Here is a 15,328-nt window from a genome sequence, read left to right on the forward strand (position 1 = left end):
GGTCGGCAAACCGCGGCTCGTGAGCCACATGTGGCTCATTGGCCCCTTGAGTGTGGCTCTTCCACAAAATACCACGGCCTGGGCGAGTCTATTTTGAAGAAGTGGTGTTAGAAGTTAAAAAATTTGGCTCTCAAAAGAAATCTCAATCGTCGTACTGTTGATATTTGGCTCTGTTGACTAATGAGTTTGCCGACCACTGAGTTATACAATAGATGGAGAGATTACTGAACAGTATAACTTATAAACCTGTTTGTGAACCTTTCATGGAAAGGCATAACTTACACTAAATCAGGTTCCAAAGGGAAATGTTTTAGGCTGATGATCGTGAAACTCGAGGAAGTAGAAGTGCATCCCCTAAACAGAATAGCAAAAGTGTATCTCCAAAGTGGACTATGCACATAGAAATTTTAAAAAGCAACAAGGCATGTGACAGTTTTCTTAAAATAATACTCCCTTTAAAGTCTCTGAAAGGTAACTAACATTTGTGCACTGCATACACATACTACCATTTTTTACAAGACAATTCATAAAATATTAAGAGAAACAAGGAAACACAAAAATACAAGTGGTTTCTGGGTTACACAACATTTTGGTAACTGACATGCATTTGTGTGTAAACAGCCAATAGAAAACACCAGCATGATGGATATGGATCTTCTTTGTAGCCCATTTTTACCTGTGGTGCATCCTGAGTAACACAGCCCACAGCTGCCTCCTCTCGCTCTTAACCTCTTCTTAATTATCTCATATTTGCATAATTATGTAAGTGATGCTTGTAGAAATGCAGAAGCAGGTTAAAACTTCACCGTCTTCTGTTTATTAAGAGGCAGCTAATTAACAATGGCCACACTAACTTCCATATGCCAGCCAGCAGGAGAAAATGTGTTACATGCTACTATAACATCTGTTCCGTATTTCATCTGGAATGCATACTGGGTTGTAAAAAAACTGAAGAAAAAAAATGTGATATTTAATATGGAAAATCTTGTTTGATATGCCCTAATTATTAGAAAAATTTCTAACTCCCAGTGACTATTAAATTCACACGGGCAGATCTAAAATATACTTTTGTGGTTTTGTGGCATAATCACACACAACCACTCTATCCCTAGGTACTGTCTGTATATCCTTTCTGCTGCTTCCCAGGCGATTTCATCCTTAAATTCATTCAAGGTTTAAATAATTTTCAAGGTTTTAAAAATCTCACTGTGATACAGTTAAGCATATCTATTTTTTTTTTTTTTAAATAAATCTTTATTCAGATTATTACAATTATTTCTCCTTTTTTCCCCCATAGTTCCCCTCCAGCCATTTCCCACCCCACCTTCTGCCCTTACCTACCCCCCACTGTCCTCATCCATAGGTGTATGATTTTTGTCCAGTCTCTTTATGAACCCCCCCATACCCCTTTCCCCCTGAGAATTATCAGTCCACTCCCTTTCTATGCCCCTGATTCTATTGTATTCACCAGATTATTCTGTTCCTCAGGTTTTTAATTCACTTGATTTTTAGGTTCACTTGTTGATAGATATGTATTTGTTGTTCATAATTTTTATCTTTCCTTTTTTCTTCTTCCTCTTCTTTAAGAATACCTTTCAGCATTTCATATAATACTGGTTTGGTGGTGATGAACTCCTTTAGCTTTTTCTTGTCTGTGAAACTCTTTATCTGCCCTTCAATTCTGAATGATAGCTTTGCTGGGTAGAGTAATCTTGGTTGTAGGTTCTTGCTATTCATCACATTGAAAATTTCTTGCCACTCCCGTCTGGCCTGCATAGTTTCCGTTGAAAAGTCAGCTGACAGTCGTATGGGTGCTCCCCTGTAGGTAACTAACTGTTTTTCTCTTGCTGCTTTTAATATTCTCTCTTTGTCTTTTGCTCTTGGCATTTTAATTATGATGTGTCTTGGTGTAGTCCTCTTTGGATTCCTTTTGTTTGGGGTTCTGTGGGCTTCCTGGACTTGTAAGTCTATTTCTTTCACCAGGTGGGGGAAGTTTTCGGTCATTATTTCTTCAAATAGGTTTTCAGTATCTTGCTCTCTCTCTTCTTCTGGCACCCCCATAATTCTGATGTTGGTACGCTTGAAGTTGTCCCAGAGTCTTCTTACATTATCTTCAACTTTTTGGATTTTTTTTTTTGCTTTTTGCTTTTTCGGTTGAGTGTTTTTTGCTTCTTTGTATTTCAATTCTTTGACTTGATTTTTGTGTTCCTCTTGTCTGTTTTTGGGTCTCTGTATAATATTTTTTATTTCAGTCAGTGTATGTTTAATTTCTAGTTGGTCCTTTTTCATCTCTTCGAGGGTCTCGTTATATTTATCGGCCTTTTCTAGGATATTCTTAAAAAGCCTTATAACCGTGGTTTTGAATTCTATATCCAGTCGTTTGTTTTCCTCCATTTCTTTCGTTTGTGATCTGATTCTTAGACGCCGCATTTTCACTGCTTCCCTGAGTTGGTAGATTTGTGTGCTAGGTTTCCAATTTGGCCCAGTGGGTCTGCCTCCCCAGTTAACCTGGGGTGGACACTCTTGGTGCACCCCTTTGTGGACTGTGTGTACAGCCTTGTTGTAATTAAGTCTTTATTGTTGTTGGTATCACTGGGAAGAATTGACCTCCAGGCCAGTTGGCTGTAAGGATCAGCTGTGTCTATGCTGGGAGAAGTCCGGTGCTGGAGACAGCCTTATAGGGTTAGACTTGCCAAATTGCAATAGCCTCTGTGCTCTGCTTGGATGGGGTGGAGTCTCAGTCTTGGCTTCCCATCAGCCTTGCCCTTGCTAGCACGTGTGTGCCTTCAGTCCTCTGCCTTCCCGGCTCCCGATTCTCTGCCCGAGAGTCCAGACTCCCCCCACAAGAGCGTGGGTCTCCGGGGGCTCGCCTGGAACTGGGGTGCACTGCAGTCAGAACTGGGGCTCACTTCAGTCAGAACTGGTGTTCGGTGCCGTCAGGAGCCTCTCACTCCCTTCCGCTAGGGAAAGCCTGTGGCAGCCTCCCGCAGCCTTTGTGCGCACTGGCGCGAGCGGACTTTCAGTCTTCCGCCTTCCCCGGCTCCCGAGTCTCCGCCCGAGAGTCCAGACTCCCCCCACAAGAGCGTGGGTCCCCGGGGGCTCGCCTGGAACTGGGGTTCGCTACAGTCAGAACTGGGGCTCACTTCAGTCAGAACTGGGGTTTTGTGCCGTCAGGAGCCTCTCACTCCCTTCCGCTAGGGAAAGCCTGTGGCAGCCTCCCGCAGCCTTTGTGCGCACTGGCGCGAGCGGACTTTCAGTCTTCCGCCTTCCCCGGCTCCCGAGTCTCCGCCCGAGAGTCCAGACTCCCCCCACAAGAGCGTGGGTCCCCAGGGGCTCGCCCGGAATAGGTGTTCAGTGCAGTCAGAACTGGGGTTCAATGCGGTCGGGGGCTCCCTTCCCCCTTCCGCCAGAGAAAGCCAGCCAGGCACTCCGCCGCCCTTCCTCTCTGCGTGCACAAAGACCCTTTGCCGTACCTCCAATTCTCTGTGAGCTTTTCTCCTTCCTTCTAGTTGTAGAATTTTCACTCAGTCAGCTTTCCTGCGGTTCTGGATGGTGTCCGTTCTGTCTTTTAGTTGTAGTTTTGAAATTGTTGTGCGAGGCAGCAGTTTAGGTGTTTACCTATGCCGCCATCTTGGTTTCTCCTAAGCATATCTATTTACAGTTGGATATTCTTGGTCTGTGTTCTTCAGTTGGGCCTCATATTTAACTTTCAGTACCGTTGTTTGCAGGGGACCCTATTTTGGCGTTTTTGAGCTGATGGATGCTCCCTCAGGACCTCAGAAGGTTTCTCCCCCACCGGAAGGGTTCTGGTGGGAGGGTTTTGCACAGTCCGACCTGTTGCAGGTCAGGGTTTTTCACCTATATGAACTCTTAGGTGGACACTGAGTCGGGACTTCCTGCTGAAGGCCTTCCCACACTGAGAACACTCGTATGGCTTCTCCCCTGTATGGATTCGCAGGTGTAGCCTAAGAGTTGATCGCTGGCTGAATGTTTTGCCGCATTCCGTACACTCATAGGGCTTCTCCCCTGTATGAGTTCTCATATGTATAATGAGTTGTGAGTTCTGGATAAAGGATTTCCCACATTCACTGCACTCGTAGCGTTTCTCCCCCGTGTGAATTTTCTGATGTATAATGAGGTTTGATTTCTTGAAAAAGGTTTTTGCACATTCATTACATTCATAGGGTCGCTCCCCTGTGTGAATTCTCTGGTGTGTAGTGAGTTCGAACTTCTGGGCAAAGGTCTTGCCACACTCACTGCACTCATAGGGCTTCTTCTCCATGTGTGCTCTCTGGTGCACAATGAGGTTTGACTGGTGGGTGAAGGCTTTTCCACATTCAAGACATTCAAAGGGTTTCTCCCCGGTATGGATTCTCTGATGCTTAATGAGGTTTGCCTTATGGGAGAAGGTTTTCTTACAGACATTACACTCATATGGTTTCTCTCCAGTATGTATTCTCTTATGACTGATGAGGAGTGACTTAAAGGAGAAAGCCTTGTCACAGTAATTACAAATGAAGGGTTGTACCAAATTTCTAATTTTCTGATGTTTAAAAATGGCTTCTTTATGGCTGAAAGCTTTCCCGATTTTGTTATATTCTGCGTATTCCATTTCAGGATGGGTTTTCTCTTGCTTTAGATAGAGAAATGCTTTTCCAAATCCGTTATACTCATCAGCCTGCTTCCTTAAATAGCTGTTACCGTTAAGTAAGTCTGAACTGTATTTCAAAGTTTTTTCATATAAGTCATATTTATAGGGCACTTGTCTTAAAGAAACAAAGTCTGTGCTCAGATTGAATGATTTTTCAAAGAGATCACTTCTTTCCTCAATTGGGGTTTGGTTCTTGCAGATTATGAATGGCCTCGCCTGCTCCTCGGGGTCACTGTGCTCCCTCTGCACCTGGTCGTCAGCCTTCCACACCTCTAGGAAAGAGCACAGGGAGGATACTTCATCAGGCCTTTCGATGTAATGTTACAGAATGTCCCACAAATGTCCTCTCCTAGGGCTGCCTTTTTAGTCCGGGACCCAGTCTTCCAGAATTGCATTCCCCAGTGCAAATTTGTCCTCGCTCTTAAACTTTGAAAGGAAAAGGGGGGAAAAAGAGCCTGTGGCAATAAAGGAAGTAGAAACTGACAGTGAACACAAGTAGCATTGCCAGATCACACAGTGACCCTACAGAGGGGTAACGTGAAATAAAAACGCGGGCAGCAACAGGAAACACACGATGTGGGAAGGCTGGCAATGCAGGGACGAAGGAGACTGTGTTCTCAGGGACGCTGCACAGTCAGCACAGAGGCAGGCAAGCAAGTAGAGGAAGATGGTAAAGGAAGGGACACAGGCAGACCCAAACTGACTCTGCATCACTGTGGGTGGACCAGGACCTCGTCTACATGCGTCCAGGCTCTCTCCCCGCCTTCTCCCTTCCTACGGGCAGCATTTCTGTTTTGCAGAAACCATCGTATTAAAGAGCTCCAATCTCTAAGGCAGTGATTCCCACCGGTGCTGCACACACTGATATGCCACAAGAACTTTAAAACATGCAAACCTGACTAGTCAGGGGCACTGACCACTTTTCCCTTAGATTGTCAAATTTAAAAACGACAACAGCCAACACAACAACAGCTGTCTGGTGTGAATGAAATCAAAATTATACCCCCCTTTTCTTGTCAGTTTGGCAAAAAAAAAAAAATTTTTGGCCGAAACCGGTTTGGCTCAGTGGATAGAGCGTCGGCCTGCGGACTGAAGGGTCCCGGGTTCGATTCCGGTCAAGGGCATGTACCTTGGTTGCGGGCACATCCCCAGTGGGAGGTGTGCAGGAGGCAGCTGATCGATGTTTCTCTCTCATCGATGTTTCTAGCTTTCTATCCCTCTCCCTTCCTCTCTGTAAAATATCAATAAAATATATTTAAAAAAAAAAATTTTGGGTGTGCTGCAGAATTTCCTAAATTAATTTTTGTGTGCCATGAGATGAAAAGGTTGAAAACTGCTGCTTTAAAGTAAGACTTTGCAAGTGAATGAAAAGGTCTAGAAACTCATATTCTGTAGGAAATATAAAATTGATGCAAGGACCCAAGATCCTTTTGATAGATTCAATGCTACTGCTGCTTTCATTGCGCTTTTCTTTTTTGAAATTTAATCTAATCCTCACCCGAGGATGTTTTTCATCGATTTTTAGGGAGAGTGGAAGGAAGAGGGAGAGACAGAGCAAAACACCAATGTGAGAGAGACGTATCGATTGGTTGCGTCCCGGATGCCCCCAACCAGGGCCAGGAGCCTGCGACCGAGGTACGTGCCCTTGACCAGAATCAAACCTGGGACCCTTCATCAGTCCGCAGGCTGACACTCTATCCACTGAGCCAAACCGGCTAGGGCTCATTGCTTTTCTATTGAAGCTGTTGGAGAGAGAATGTATTTTCATTATTATATCTTATCTTTCTCTCTCCTTTTAACATGCTTAATTTCTTCCCCAAACCAGTCTTGCCCCTATTTTTATTTGAAGAGATCTTAAAGATCAGATTACCCAGCCTCCACCTAGGCCTTGCATAACCTTCACTTGCCTCTGTGCATTACTGGTCATTCCTGATGCCTGTGATGCTGCTGCCATCTGTGTGCAGGACAAGGACGTCACTCCTGGACTGAAAAATCTATTTCCCCTGAGGCCACCATGCCAATGGCCCTTTTCTGGAAAAAAGTCTTAACAATATTTCAAAGGTACCAACTCATTCATAATCATTGGGATATTACTTCTAGTGGCTTCTGATTCTCCTTCCTCTCCTTCCACAGCTTCCCTAGAAAGTTCTCAACTGCAATTCTAACTTTACTAGCCACAGCTCCGGTTGCTCCACCTTAAAAGTCACATCTGGTTTGATCGCAGCTCCTAACTGCTTGGATTTTAGAACTTCAGTCTTCACTCTCAGCTGTAACATGTGAAGCTTGAGGCCAAATCACTTAGTAATTTAGCAGCTCATTCTTCCTGGTAACTGAGGAAGGACATAACCGCTCCTAGGTAAACACTAACGCGTGGAAGCTGTCCTTACCCACGGACAGGAGGTTGCTATAGTTCTCCAGCATCACATCCATGTACAGGATCCTCTGCGATGGGTCCAGCTGCTCCCACTCCTCCTGGGTGAAGTCCACAGTCACATCCGTAAATGAGACTGATCCCTGAAATGGCATATTGCTATTCATTCTGGAATGACGAGCATTTGGTGATACAGAAAGGACATTTGAAAAGTTATTCTTACCACACTGTTGTAAGAGTCATTCGCCAGGGAAATTTACACGACACCAACCGTGCATCATCACTACGTTTTGTCAGAAAGTGTGTTTATAGTGGTTTGAGCAAGTATTCATCTCCCTATCTCTGGCACTGTCACAGGCACAGGCATCCAGGATGAATGAAACCCATGCCTCCTGGAAACATCAATACGCAGCAGTGAATAGGACCAGTGCGGGGGTGACGCTCACACAGGCACTGTTCTTGTGGTATCAAACTAGACAATATTAAAGAGTAAATAGACTTTCTGTGATACTATGATGTATAAGAAATACACCTGGTCTTTGTCCATAGTTCCTGGCTCACAGCTTCCCAAACGCTCCCCAAACCCCTAGATTAACCTAGGAATTTAGACGGATAAAGGCTGGATATACTAGTGAGGTGACTTCTGGAAATTGCTAAGAACAGGAGCTGGTCACTATCAGACCTGACCATGTGATTAGAGGGTTGGCTCTAGCCCCGCTCTGTGACCTCTGGTGGAGGAGAGGGGTTGGAGGGTGCCAAAGGCCATGGTAAATGAGGTTACCAATCACCATTATTTAATAACAGCTGCATAGAAATCCAAAGGACAGGGTTCCCAGAACCATCGGGGCTACAGCACAGGAGATGCGGGAGAGGGGCAGCCCGGGAGAACCCCTGGAAGCTCCTGCAAGTACCTCACGCCTCTCTAAGGCCTCCTGGGCCACTCCCTCGCTTTCCCCGCTCCTCACTCCTCTCATCCTTCTTTATCCCTCCCTCCCTCACGCCCTGTGACGCCTCTCTACTGGGTAGGGTACAGTCTCCCTCTCCTCTGTCACTCTTGTCAAGCCTCCTCTATGTCCTTCCCCCCTCTGCACTCTATCGCCGTTTTCTACACCTCCCCATACACCACCATTTCTCTCGCTCCAATCGCTCCATTGCCACCTGCTTTTCTCCATCCTCCCTCTCTACTCTCTCACGTCTCTCAATCCTCCCTGCCAATCTTTCACCTTGACTCTCTCGGCAGTCTGTCTCCCTCTCCGTCCTCTCTCTCGTCTCTCCGCCCTCTCGCTCTATTCTCTCCTTCCTCTCTCTTGCACCCCTCTCTCTAGTCTCTCTTTCCCTTCTCTCTCATGCCTCTCTCTAGTCTCCCACTCCTCTCAGCCCACAATGGGTTCTTAAACTGGACCGGAGGGCCGGAACAAAAGCATGGATGGAGTGTTTGTGTGAACTAATATAAGTTCAAAGTAAAGGAGCGGAGGGGAGAGCAAGAGAACCCTCCGCTCTTTCGGCTCCGCGGGCCGGATAGAACAGCCCAAAGGGCCGGATTCGGCCCGCGGGCCGTAGTTTGCCCACGGCTGCATCTCTCCTCTCATTCCTCCCTATGCTTCTCTCTCTCAATCCAGTCTCTCCCTCTCACTCCCCTCCCCTCTGTCTTCTCTAAGTCTTCTTCCTGTCCCTATAATCTCCCTCCGCCTCTTCCTAACTTCTCTCTAATATCTCTCATACTCTCTCACCTCCCCCTTCTTTCAGTCTCCCCTCCCTCACTCTCTACCACTCTTACTGCTCCCATGCACTCTGAGACTTCTCTCTCTTACTGCTCTCTGATCTTACTCCTGTGTCCCTCTACTCTCTAACAGTGTTTGCACTCTATTTTCTCCACCCCTTCTTGTAGCTTCACCTCACTCCCTAGTTCCAGCTATCTCTTTCTCCCTTTCTCTCTAATCTCCCTGACCTCCTCTCTATTCTCTCAACTCTCCTCTCCACTCTCTGTCATACACTCTATTCTTTCTCCACTCTCTACTGCTCGTCTCCCTTCTCTCCTTCTCCCGCCTCTACACCCTCTCCCACTTTCTCTCCCTTTTGCCACTCTCTTCTCTTAATCTAACCACCTTCTCATTCAGGTTCATCCCTCCCTCTCTCTCTCAGGCCTCTGTCTCTCTTCTCTCTCACCCCCTTACTTCTACTCCCTCTCTGCTTTGTCTCACTCTTTTCTCTCCTGTGTGGCACACTTCACCAACTCCCTCTCTTTTCCTTATCTCACTCCTTTTTCTCTCCTCTCTCCTCTATGCTCTTTCATGCCCCACTCCACTGTCTCCCCATCTTTCTCTGCCGTTCTATTCTATGCTCTTTCATGCCCCGCCCCTGTTTGTCTCTCTCTCTCTCCACTGTCTCTTACTACCCCTCTATTCTCTCTCCATGCTCTTATTCCCTCCCTAGACTCTCTAAACCAGTGGTCGCTAACCGGTGGTCTGTGAGGTCCAAAAGGTTGGCGACCGCTGTTCTCGACGACTCTCTTCTATACTCTCAGCCCCATCTACACACTCTAACTCCTTCCCAGTGTCTCTCTGCTGCTCTTTTCCATACGTTCTTGTACTGCTATCTATTCTTTAACCCCCCTCTAGACTGGCTGTACTGTTCCTCTCTAACTCTCTCATCCCCCTCTCCTCTCTGACTCCATCTTCACTGGCTCTCTGTACTTTCTCGACCCCATTTCCACTCTCTAACTTCCTCTCCAGTCTCTCTGCTGTTCTCTCTAAACTCTATTCCCGCTCTGGACTCCCTCTACTGCTCCTCTATAAACTCTCTCAAACCCCTCTCCACCCTCGCTATACTCTTAGTCCTTCTCTAGACCCGCTCTACAGCTCTTCTCTCCACTTACTTGTTCATTATTCACCATCTAGACTTGCTCTACTGCTGCTTTCTATACTCTCTCCAACCCCATCTCCCTCTCGCTCTGCTGCTCCTCTCTCTATTCTCTGTGTTCTCTGGACTCGCTCTACAGCTCCTCTCTATGCCCTCTCATTCTCCTCTCCACTGTCACACATTCTCTCCTCTCTCTTAAAACTCTTACTCCCTCATTCTCTTCTCCACACTCTCCTCTCTCCACCCTCTCTACTGATCCTCTCTATACTCTTTCATACAGTTTCAACTCTAACACACTCTCTAGTCTCTCCATTTTCTTACTCCCTCTGCTGCTCCTGCTCTCTACACACTCCCTCCTCCTCCCCATGTATACTTTCTCTCCAGCTCTCTCTCTGCACTCTTTCCCAGGGCCCTTCTATACTTGTCCACTTCTCCCCCTATTCCCTCCATTTCTCTCATTCTTGTTAACTCTGTTCTCTGTATCTCTCTCCCCCATTCATTCTGCCACCCCCTTGCTCTACTCTCCCTAATCTCTCCCTAACTCCTTTCTCTGTCTCTATCACTCCCCTCTCTCACACTCATTCGTCTTCTCTCCCTCCTCTATCACTTCCCTGACAAGCTCTTCCCCATCTCTCTCTCTCCTCACACTACACTCACACTCCTGTTATCTCACTCGCTTTATTCTCTCTGGCTAGTCTCTCCTTCTCTATCTCGTCATGCTTCCCCTCAATCTCTTTGTCTCACGCCTCCCTGTCTATCTTTCCTATGCTCATTTTCTCTCACTCCTCTATCTCTTTCACTCCTTAGTCTCCTCCTCTCTCTCACCGCTCCCCCCCCCCGACACACACACACCCAACTCTTCCCTGTCTCTCTCACATTTTTCCCCCTCTATCTCCCTCATTTCTCTCTGGCTCTGCTTGCTTTACTCTTTGCTCTTTCACTTCCCTGCTTTCTCATCTCTCTTTCATTCTCTGCTCATGTAGCATCTATCCTGTTCTCTCACTCCTCATTCTCTCTCCACTCATCTCTTTCCCTCTTCCCTCACACCTCTCTCCCTGACCTCCTCTCTTGCTACACTCTCTCCTTGTCTAGTCTCTCTCTTCCCACCTCTTTAATTCTCTGTCCTCTCCCGCTATCTCCCTCCTCTCTAACTCTGTCTCTTTTTCTATTCCTCCCTTGCTCCTCTCTCCCTCTCCTCCTCATTGTCTCTATCTCTTGCCCTCCTCTCAGTCCTCATTTTCCTCTCGTCTCACATCATTCTCTGTATTCTCTTTCCCTATGTCTATTCTCTCTCTCCTCTCGTTTCTCTCTCTACTCCTCCCTCTCCCACTCTTTCTACTAGCTCACTCCTCTTTCACTCCCTCTCTGTACTTTTCCTGGTAACCTCCCCAAACTGACTCTCCCCATTTTGGCTAGTTATTCCATTTTCTTGGGGCTCTCCCACACATACAGGAAGTATACATGTTATTAAACTTCAATTTGTATTTCTCCTGCTAACCTGTCTCATGTCAATTTGATTATTAGACCAACCACAAGAACCTAGAAGAGATCAAAAAATTTTTTTGTTTATCCTCACCAGAGGATTTTCCCATTGCTTTTCAGAGAGAGTGAAAGGGCAGGAGGGGCAGAGAGAGAGACAGCAATGTGAGACACACAAACTGGTTGCCTCTGCACGTGCCCTGACCCAGGGAAGGGAGCAAGCCCACGACCCTTTGGTGCGAGGGCCAACGCTCTAACCCAGCCTTGGGCAAACTACGGCCCGCGGGCCGGATCCGGCTGTTCTATCCGGTTCTCTTGCTCTCCCCTCTGCTCCTTTACTTTGAATTTATATTAGTTCACACAAACACTCCATCCATGCTTTTGTTCTGGCCCTCCGGTCCAGTTTAAGAACCCATTGTGGCCCTCGAGTCAAAAAGTTTGCCCACCCCTGCTCTAACCACTGAGACACTGGCCAGGGCAAGACAAAAATTTTGACTTCCAACACCTGAAGGGGTGAAGCCGAATACAACTTTTGGAACCTGACAAGCTGGAACAAAAGCCTACAACCATGAGTGAATTTGGCCTGGGAGGCAGCTTCTTACAATATGATGATGGACAGGACAATCATTAATAACTGAATGGGATTTAAATAATGTGCTTTTGACCTTTATGACTGTTTTATTTTACCAGGATGTGTTTGAAGATCAGGGGCAGACTGTATTGATTTATAAGAAATATATACTTGGTTATTCAGATGACCAAATTATATTTCTCATATATATTTGATTTTTGTTCACAGCTTCCCAAACCTCTGGAATTTCCTAAGTGTGGAGAGTGACTAATATTTCTGTTCTGTTAAGGAGGTGACCTTTGGAAAACACCCAAAGATGTGGGGGCTGGTGACCAGGAGACCCAATCTTGGAATAAGAGGGTTGGAACGATCAGTCCCAGGACCTCTGTGGAGAAGAGAAGGATGGTCAGCGGTCAACGATGTAATCAATTACGACTATGTACTGGAGGAGAAAGGACCCAAAAGGGCAGATTCAAAGAGCTGGGTTGGTGAACACTTGGAGGAGCTGGGAGAGTGGCACCCCTGGAGAGGGCATGAAAGCTCTGTGCCCTTTCCTCAAACCTTGCCCTATGCATCCCTTTCACCTGGCTGGTCCTATGTCCTTTACAATAAACCAGTGATCTACTAAGTAAACTGTTTCTCTGAGTTCTGTGAGCTCCCCTAGAAAAGTAACTGAGCCCAAGGAGGAGGTCTGGGAACTCTGACTCATAGCCAGTCAGAAGCACAGCTAACATACCAGACTTGCAGTTAGCATCCTGAGTTGGGGGGGGGAGGGGGAGGGTGATTGATGGAACCTCCAATCTGTAGCCAGTTGGTTAGAAGCACAGGTAACAACAACCTGGGCTTTCACCTGGCAACTGAAGTTGGGTAGGACTGAACCCTTAACCTGTGGAATCTGATTCCAAGTAGAGAGTGTCAGAATTAAGGTGAATTCTCATATTGGTGTCTGAGAATTGCTTGTTGGTGTGGCGAAGCCTACACACACACACACACACGTTGGAATATTTAAAGGCAAAAGATTAACTTTGTTATAAGATGTAATATCAGGCATAAAGATCTCTCCACCATAGCCAACCCATAAAAATGGCTGAAAAGCAAAACAAACAAGTGTGACTAAGTTAAATGAAAAAGCTTTTGCACAGCAAGGAAAACCAACAAAATTAAAAGGCAAATGACCAGATAGATATTCTAAAACTGCAAAATATAGTAACAAATAAAAAATTGTGTAGACTTAATAGCAGACTGGACACAACAGAAGACAAGAATTGTGAACTTGAATACAGGTCAATAGAAGATATCCAAACTGAAGCACAGAGAGAAAAAATGGGGAGAAAACATAAGAGAGATTTGAGACATAGTCAAAAAATTTAACTTATTGCTTAGAATGCTGAAAGAAAAAACAAAAACAAGGCATTGACCATAAATCTAAAAACTCAAAAAAGCCCAAGCATCCCTGGCCAGTGTACTCAGTGGTTAAAGCACCTGCCTGTAAACCAAAGAGTCTCAGGTTCAGTGCCTGGTCAAGGGCATGTATCTGGGTTGCAGGTTCACTCCCTGCCCCTGGTCAGGGTGCGTGCAGGAAGCAACCAGTCTATGTGTCTCTCTCTTCCCCTCCTTCCCCCTTTCACTCTCTCTAAAAAGCAATGGAAAAAAAATATCCTCATGTGAGGATTAACAACAAAAGAGTAGCCAGAAGAAAAAGATGCATTACCTACAGAAACAGCAATAAAAATGAAGACTTAATTCTTAACAAACACACCAGAGAACTGAGTCAAAAGTAAAATACCATCTTTAAAATATTGAAAGGAAAAAAACATCCTAGAATTCTATACCCAGTGAAAATACTTTTCAGAATGAAGGCAAAATAAAAGCTTATACAGATAAACGAAAGTTGCAAGAATTCATTGATTTATATTGTATAGTATTCTTGAATTGTACTAAGGTAGTATAATATTACTTCAAGGTGATCAGTAAACTATATAAACTGTAATCCCTAGAGAAACCACTTAAAAACAAAAGATGCAAAGGAAAAGAGCACAGAGAGATTAAAAAACAAATAGCAAGTGACGTTTTGTTGAATTGTACACTTGAAATCTGTATAGTTTTGTGAACCAATGTCACCCCGATAAGTTTGGCCAGTGTGGCTCAGTGGATTGAGCATCGTCCTATGCACCAAGAGGTCGCATATGCCAGGGGTTGCAGGCTTGATCCCCAGTAGGGGGCGTGCAGGAGGCAGCCAATCATGTTTCTCTCTCTCTCCCTCTCCCTTCCTCTCTCTTTAAAACTAATAAAAACATTTTTTTTAAATGCATGTACACTCCAGCTGGTGTGGCTCAGTGGTTGAGTGTCGACCAGGAGGTCACGGTTCAATTCCTGGTCCTGGCACATGCCTAGGTTGCGGGCTTGATCCCCAGTGTGGGGCTTGCGGGAGACAGCCGATCAATGATTCTCTCATTGATGTTTCTATCTCTCTCCCTTCTTCTCTCTGAAATCAACAAAAACGTATTTAAAAAAATAAAAAATGCATGTGCAAACAAAATTTATAAAAAACAAATAGCAAGATGACACAAATCCAACAGTGCCTATAATTAAATTAATTATAAAGGAAATAAAAATAAAATTGTCAAGTTTGATTTAAAAAAAAGGATTCAACTATATGCTGCTTAGAGGAAATGTATAAGAACACATATAGGTCGAAACAACAAGACTGGATAAAGAAAAAGATATACCATAAAAACACCACAAGGGACGCGGAGTCGCCGCCATCTGGAACTGGAAAGTGGAGCTTATCGGAAGCCTGAGAATCCACAACTGCGGCACCCACGGAACAGCTGTGAGCCCCAGAACAACGCTCCCCAATTGGCGCAAACACATGGGTTCAGAGGAGCTCTACACTCCACCACGGAAAGGTCAGATTTCGCCTAGGATAAGGTGAGGTCTCTGGTCCCAGCGCGAGAGAGGAACGCACGTTTTGCGGGAGCTGGAGGACCAGGGAAGTCTGTGCTTAGAAAAATCGGTGGCTGCTGGGGCTGGCATGATCTGTGAATGAGGAAGGGGGTCCTCAGAGCTGCTAACAGAAGGGCTCTCTAAAAAGCAACCCATTTTGATCTGAAGTGCAGGGACACCCTAAGAATTTCAGGGGTGTGCTAGACTTACGCGCAGCCACGGAGTGCGCACACTTGGGCTTTTTCCTCTTGAAATTCTTGCTTCTGATTACTAAGCCCAATTCATAGGTTCACCCAGTTGGGGACACCCTGGGAGACTGCAGGGCAAAGTTGTTTTTCTGGAACCTGGGGATCGGAGAGCCAGCTCTGAGGCAGCCCACTCCCACAAACCGGTAGTGAGTGCCACAGGGAAAGAAGGCTCTAACACTCCCTAGAGAGGCCATAGATAAACC

General features: G+C 45.7%; 1 protein-coding gene across 1 annotated transcript in view; it reads right to left on the bottom strand.

Annotated features, from left to right (window-relative positions):
* Positions 1–2,151: 2,151 nt before the first annotated feature.
* ZFP1 (ZFP1 zinc finger protein) overlaps positions 2,152–15,328 on the bottom strand; it is a 38,812-nt gene continuing 25,635 nt past the window's right edge. The window contains exons 3-4 of the mRNA XM_080643838.1: positions 7,039–7,165; positions 2,152–4,923 (exon numbers count right to left, since the gene is read on the bottom strand). Coding sequence (XP_080499964.1) covers positions 3,845–4,923; positions 7,039–7,165 — 1,206 coding nt within the window. The 3' untranslated portion in view covers positions 2,152–3,844. The remainder of the gene's footprint in view (positions 4,924–7,038; positions 7,166–15,328) is intronic.

This window comes from Plecotus auritus, assembly GCF_963455305.1.
Source record: "Plecotus auritus genome assembly, chromosome: 10".
Taxonomy (NCBI): Eukaryota; Metazoa; Chordata; class Mammalia; order Chiroptera; family Vespertilionidae; genus Plecotus; species Plecotus auritus.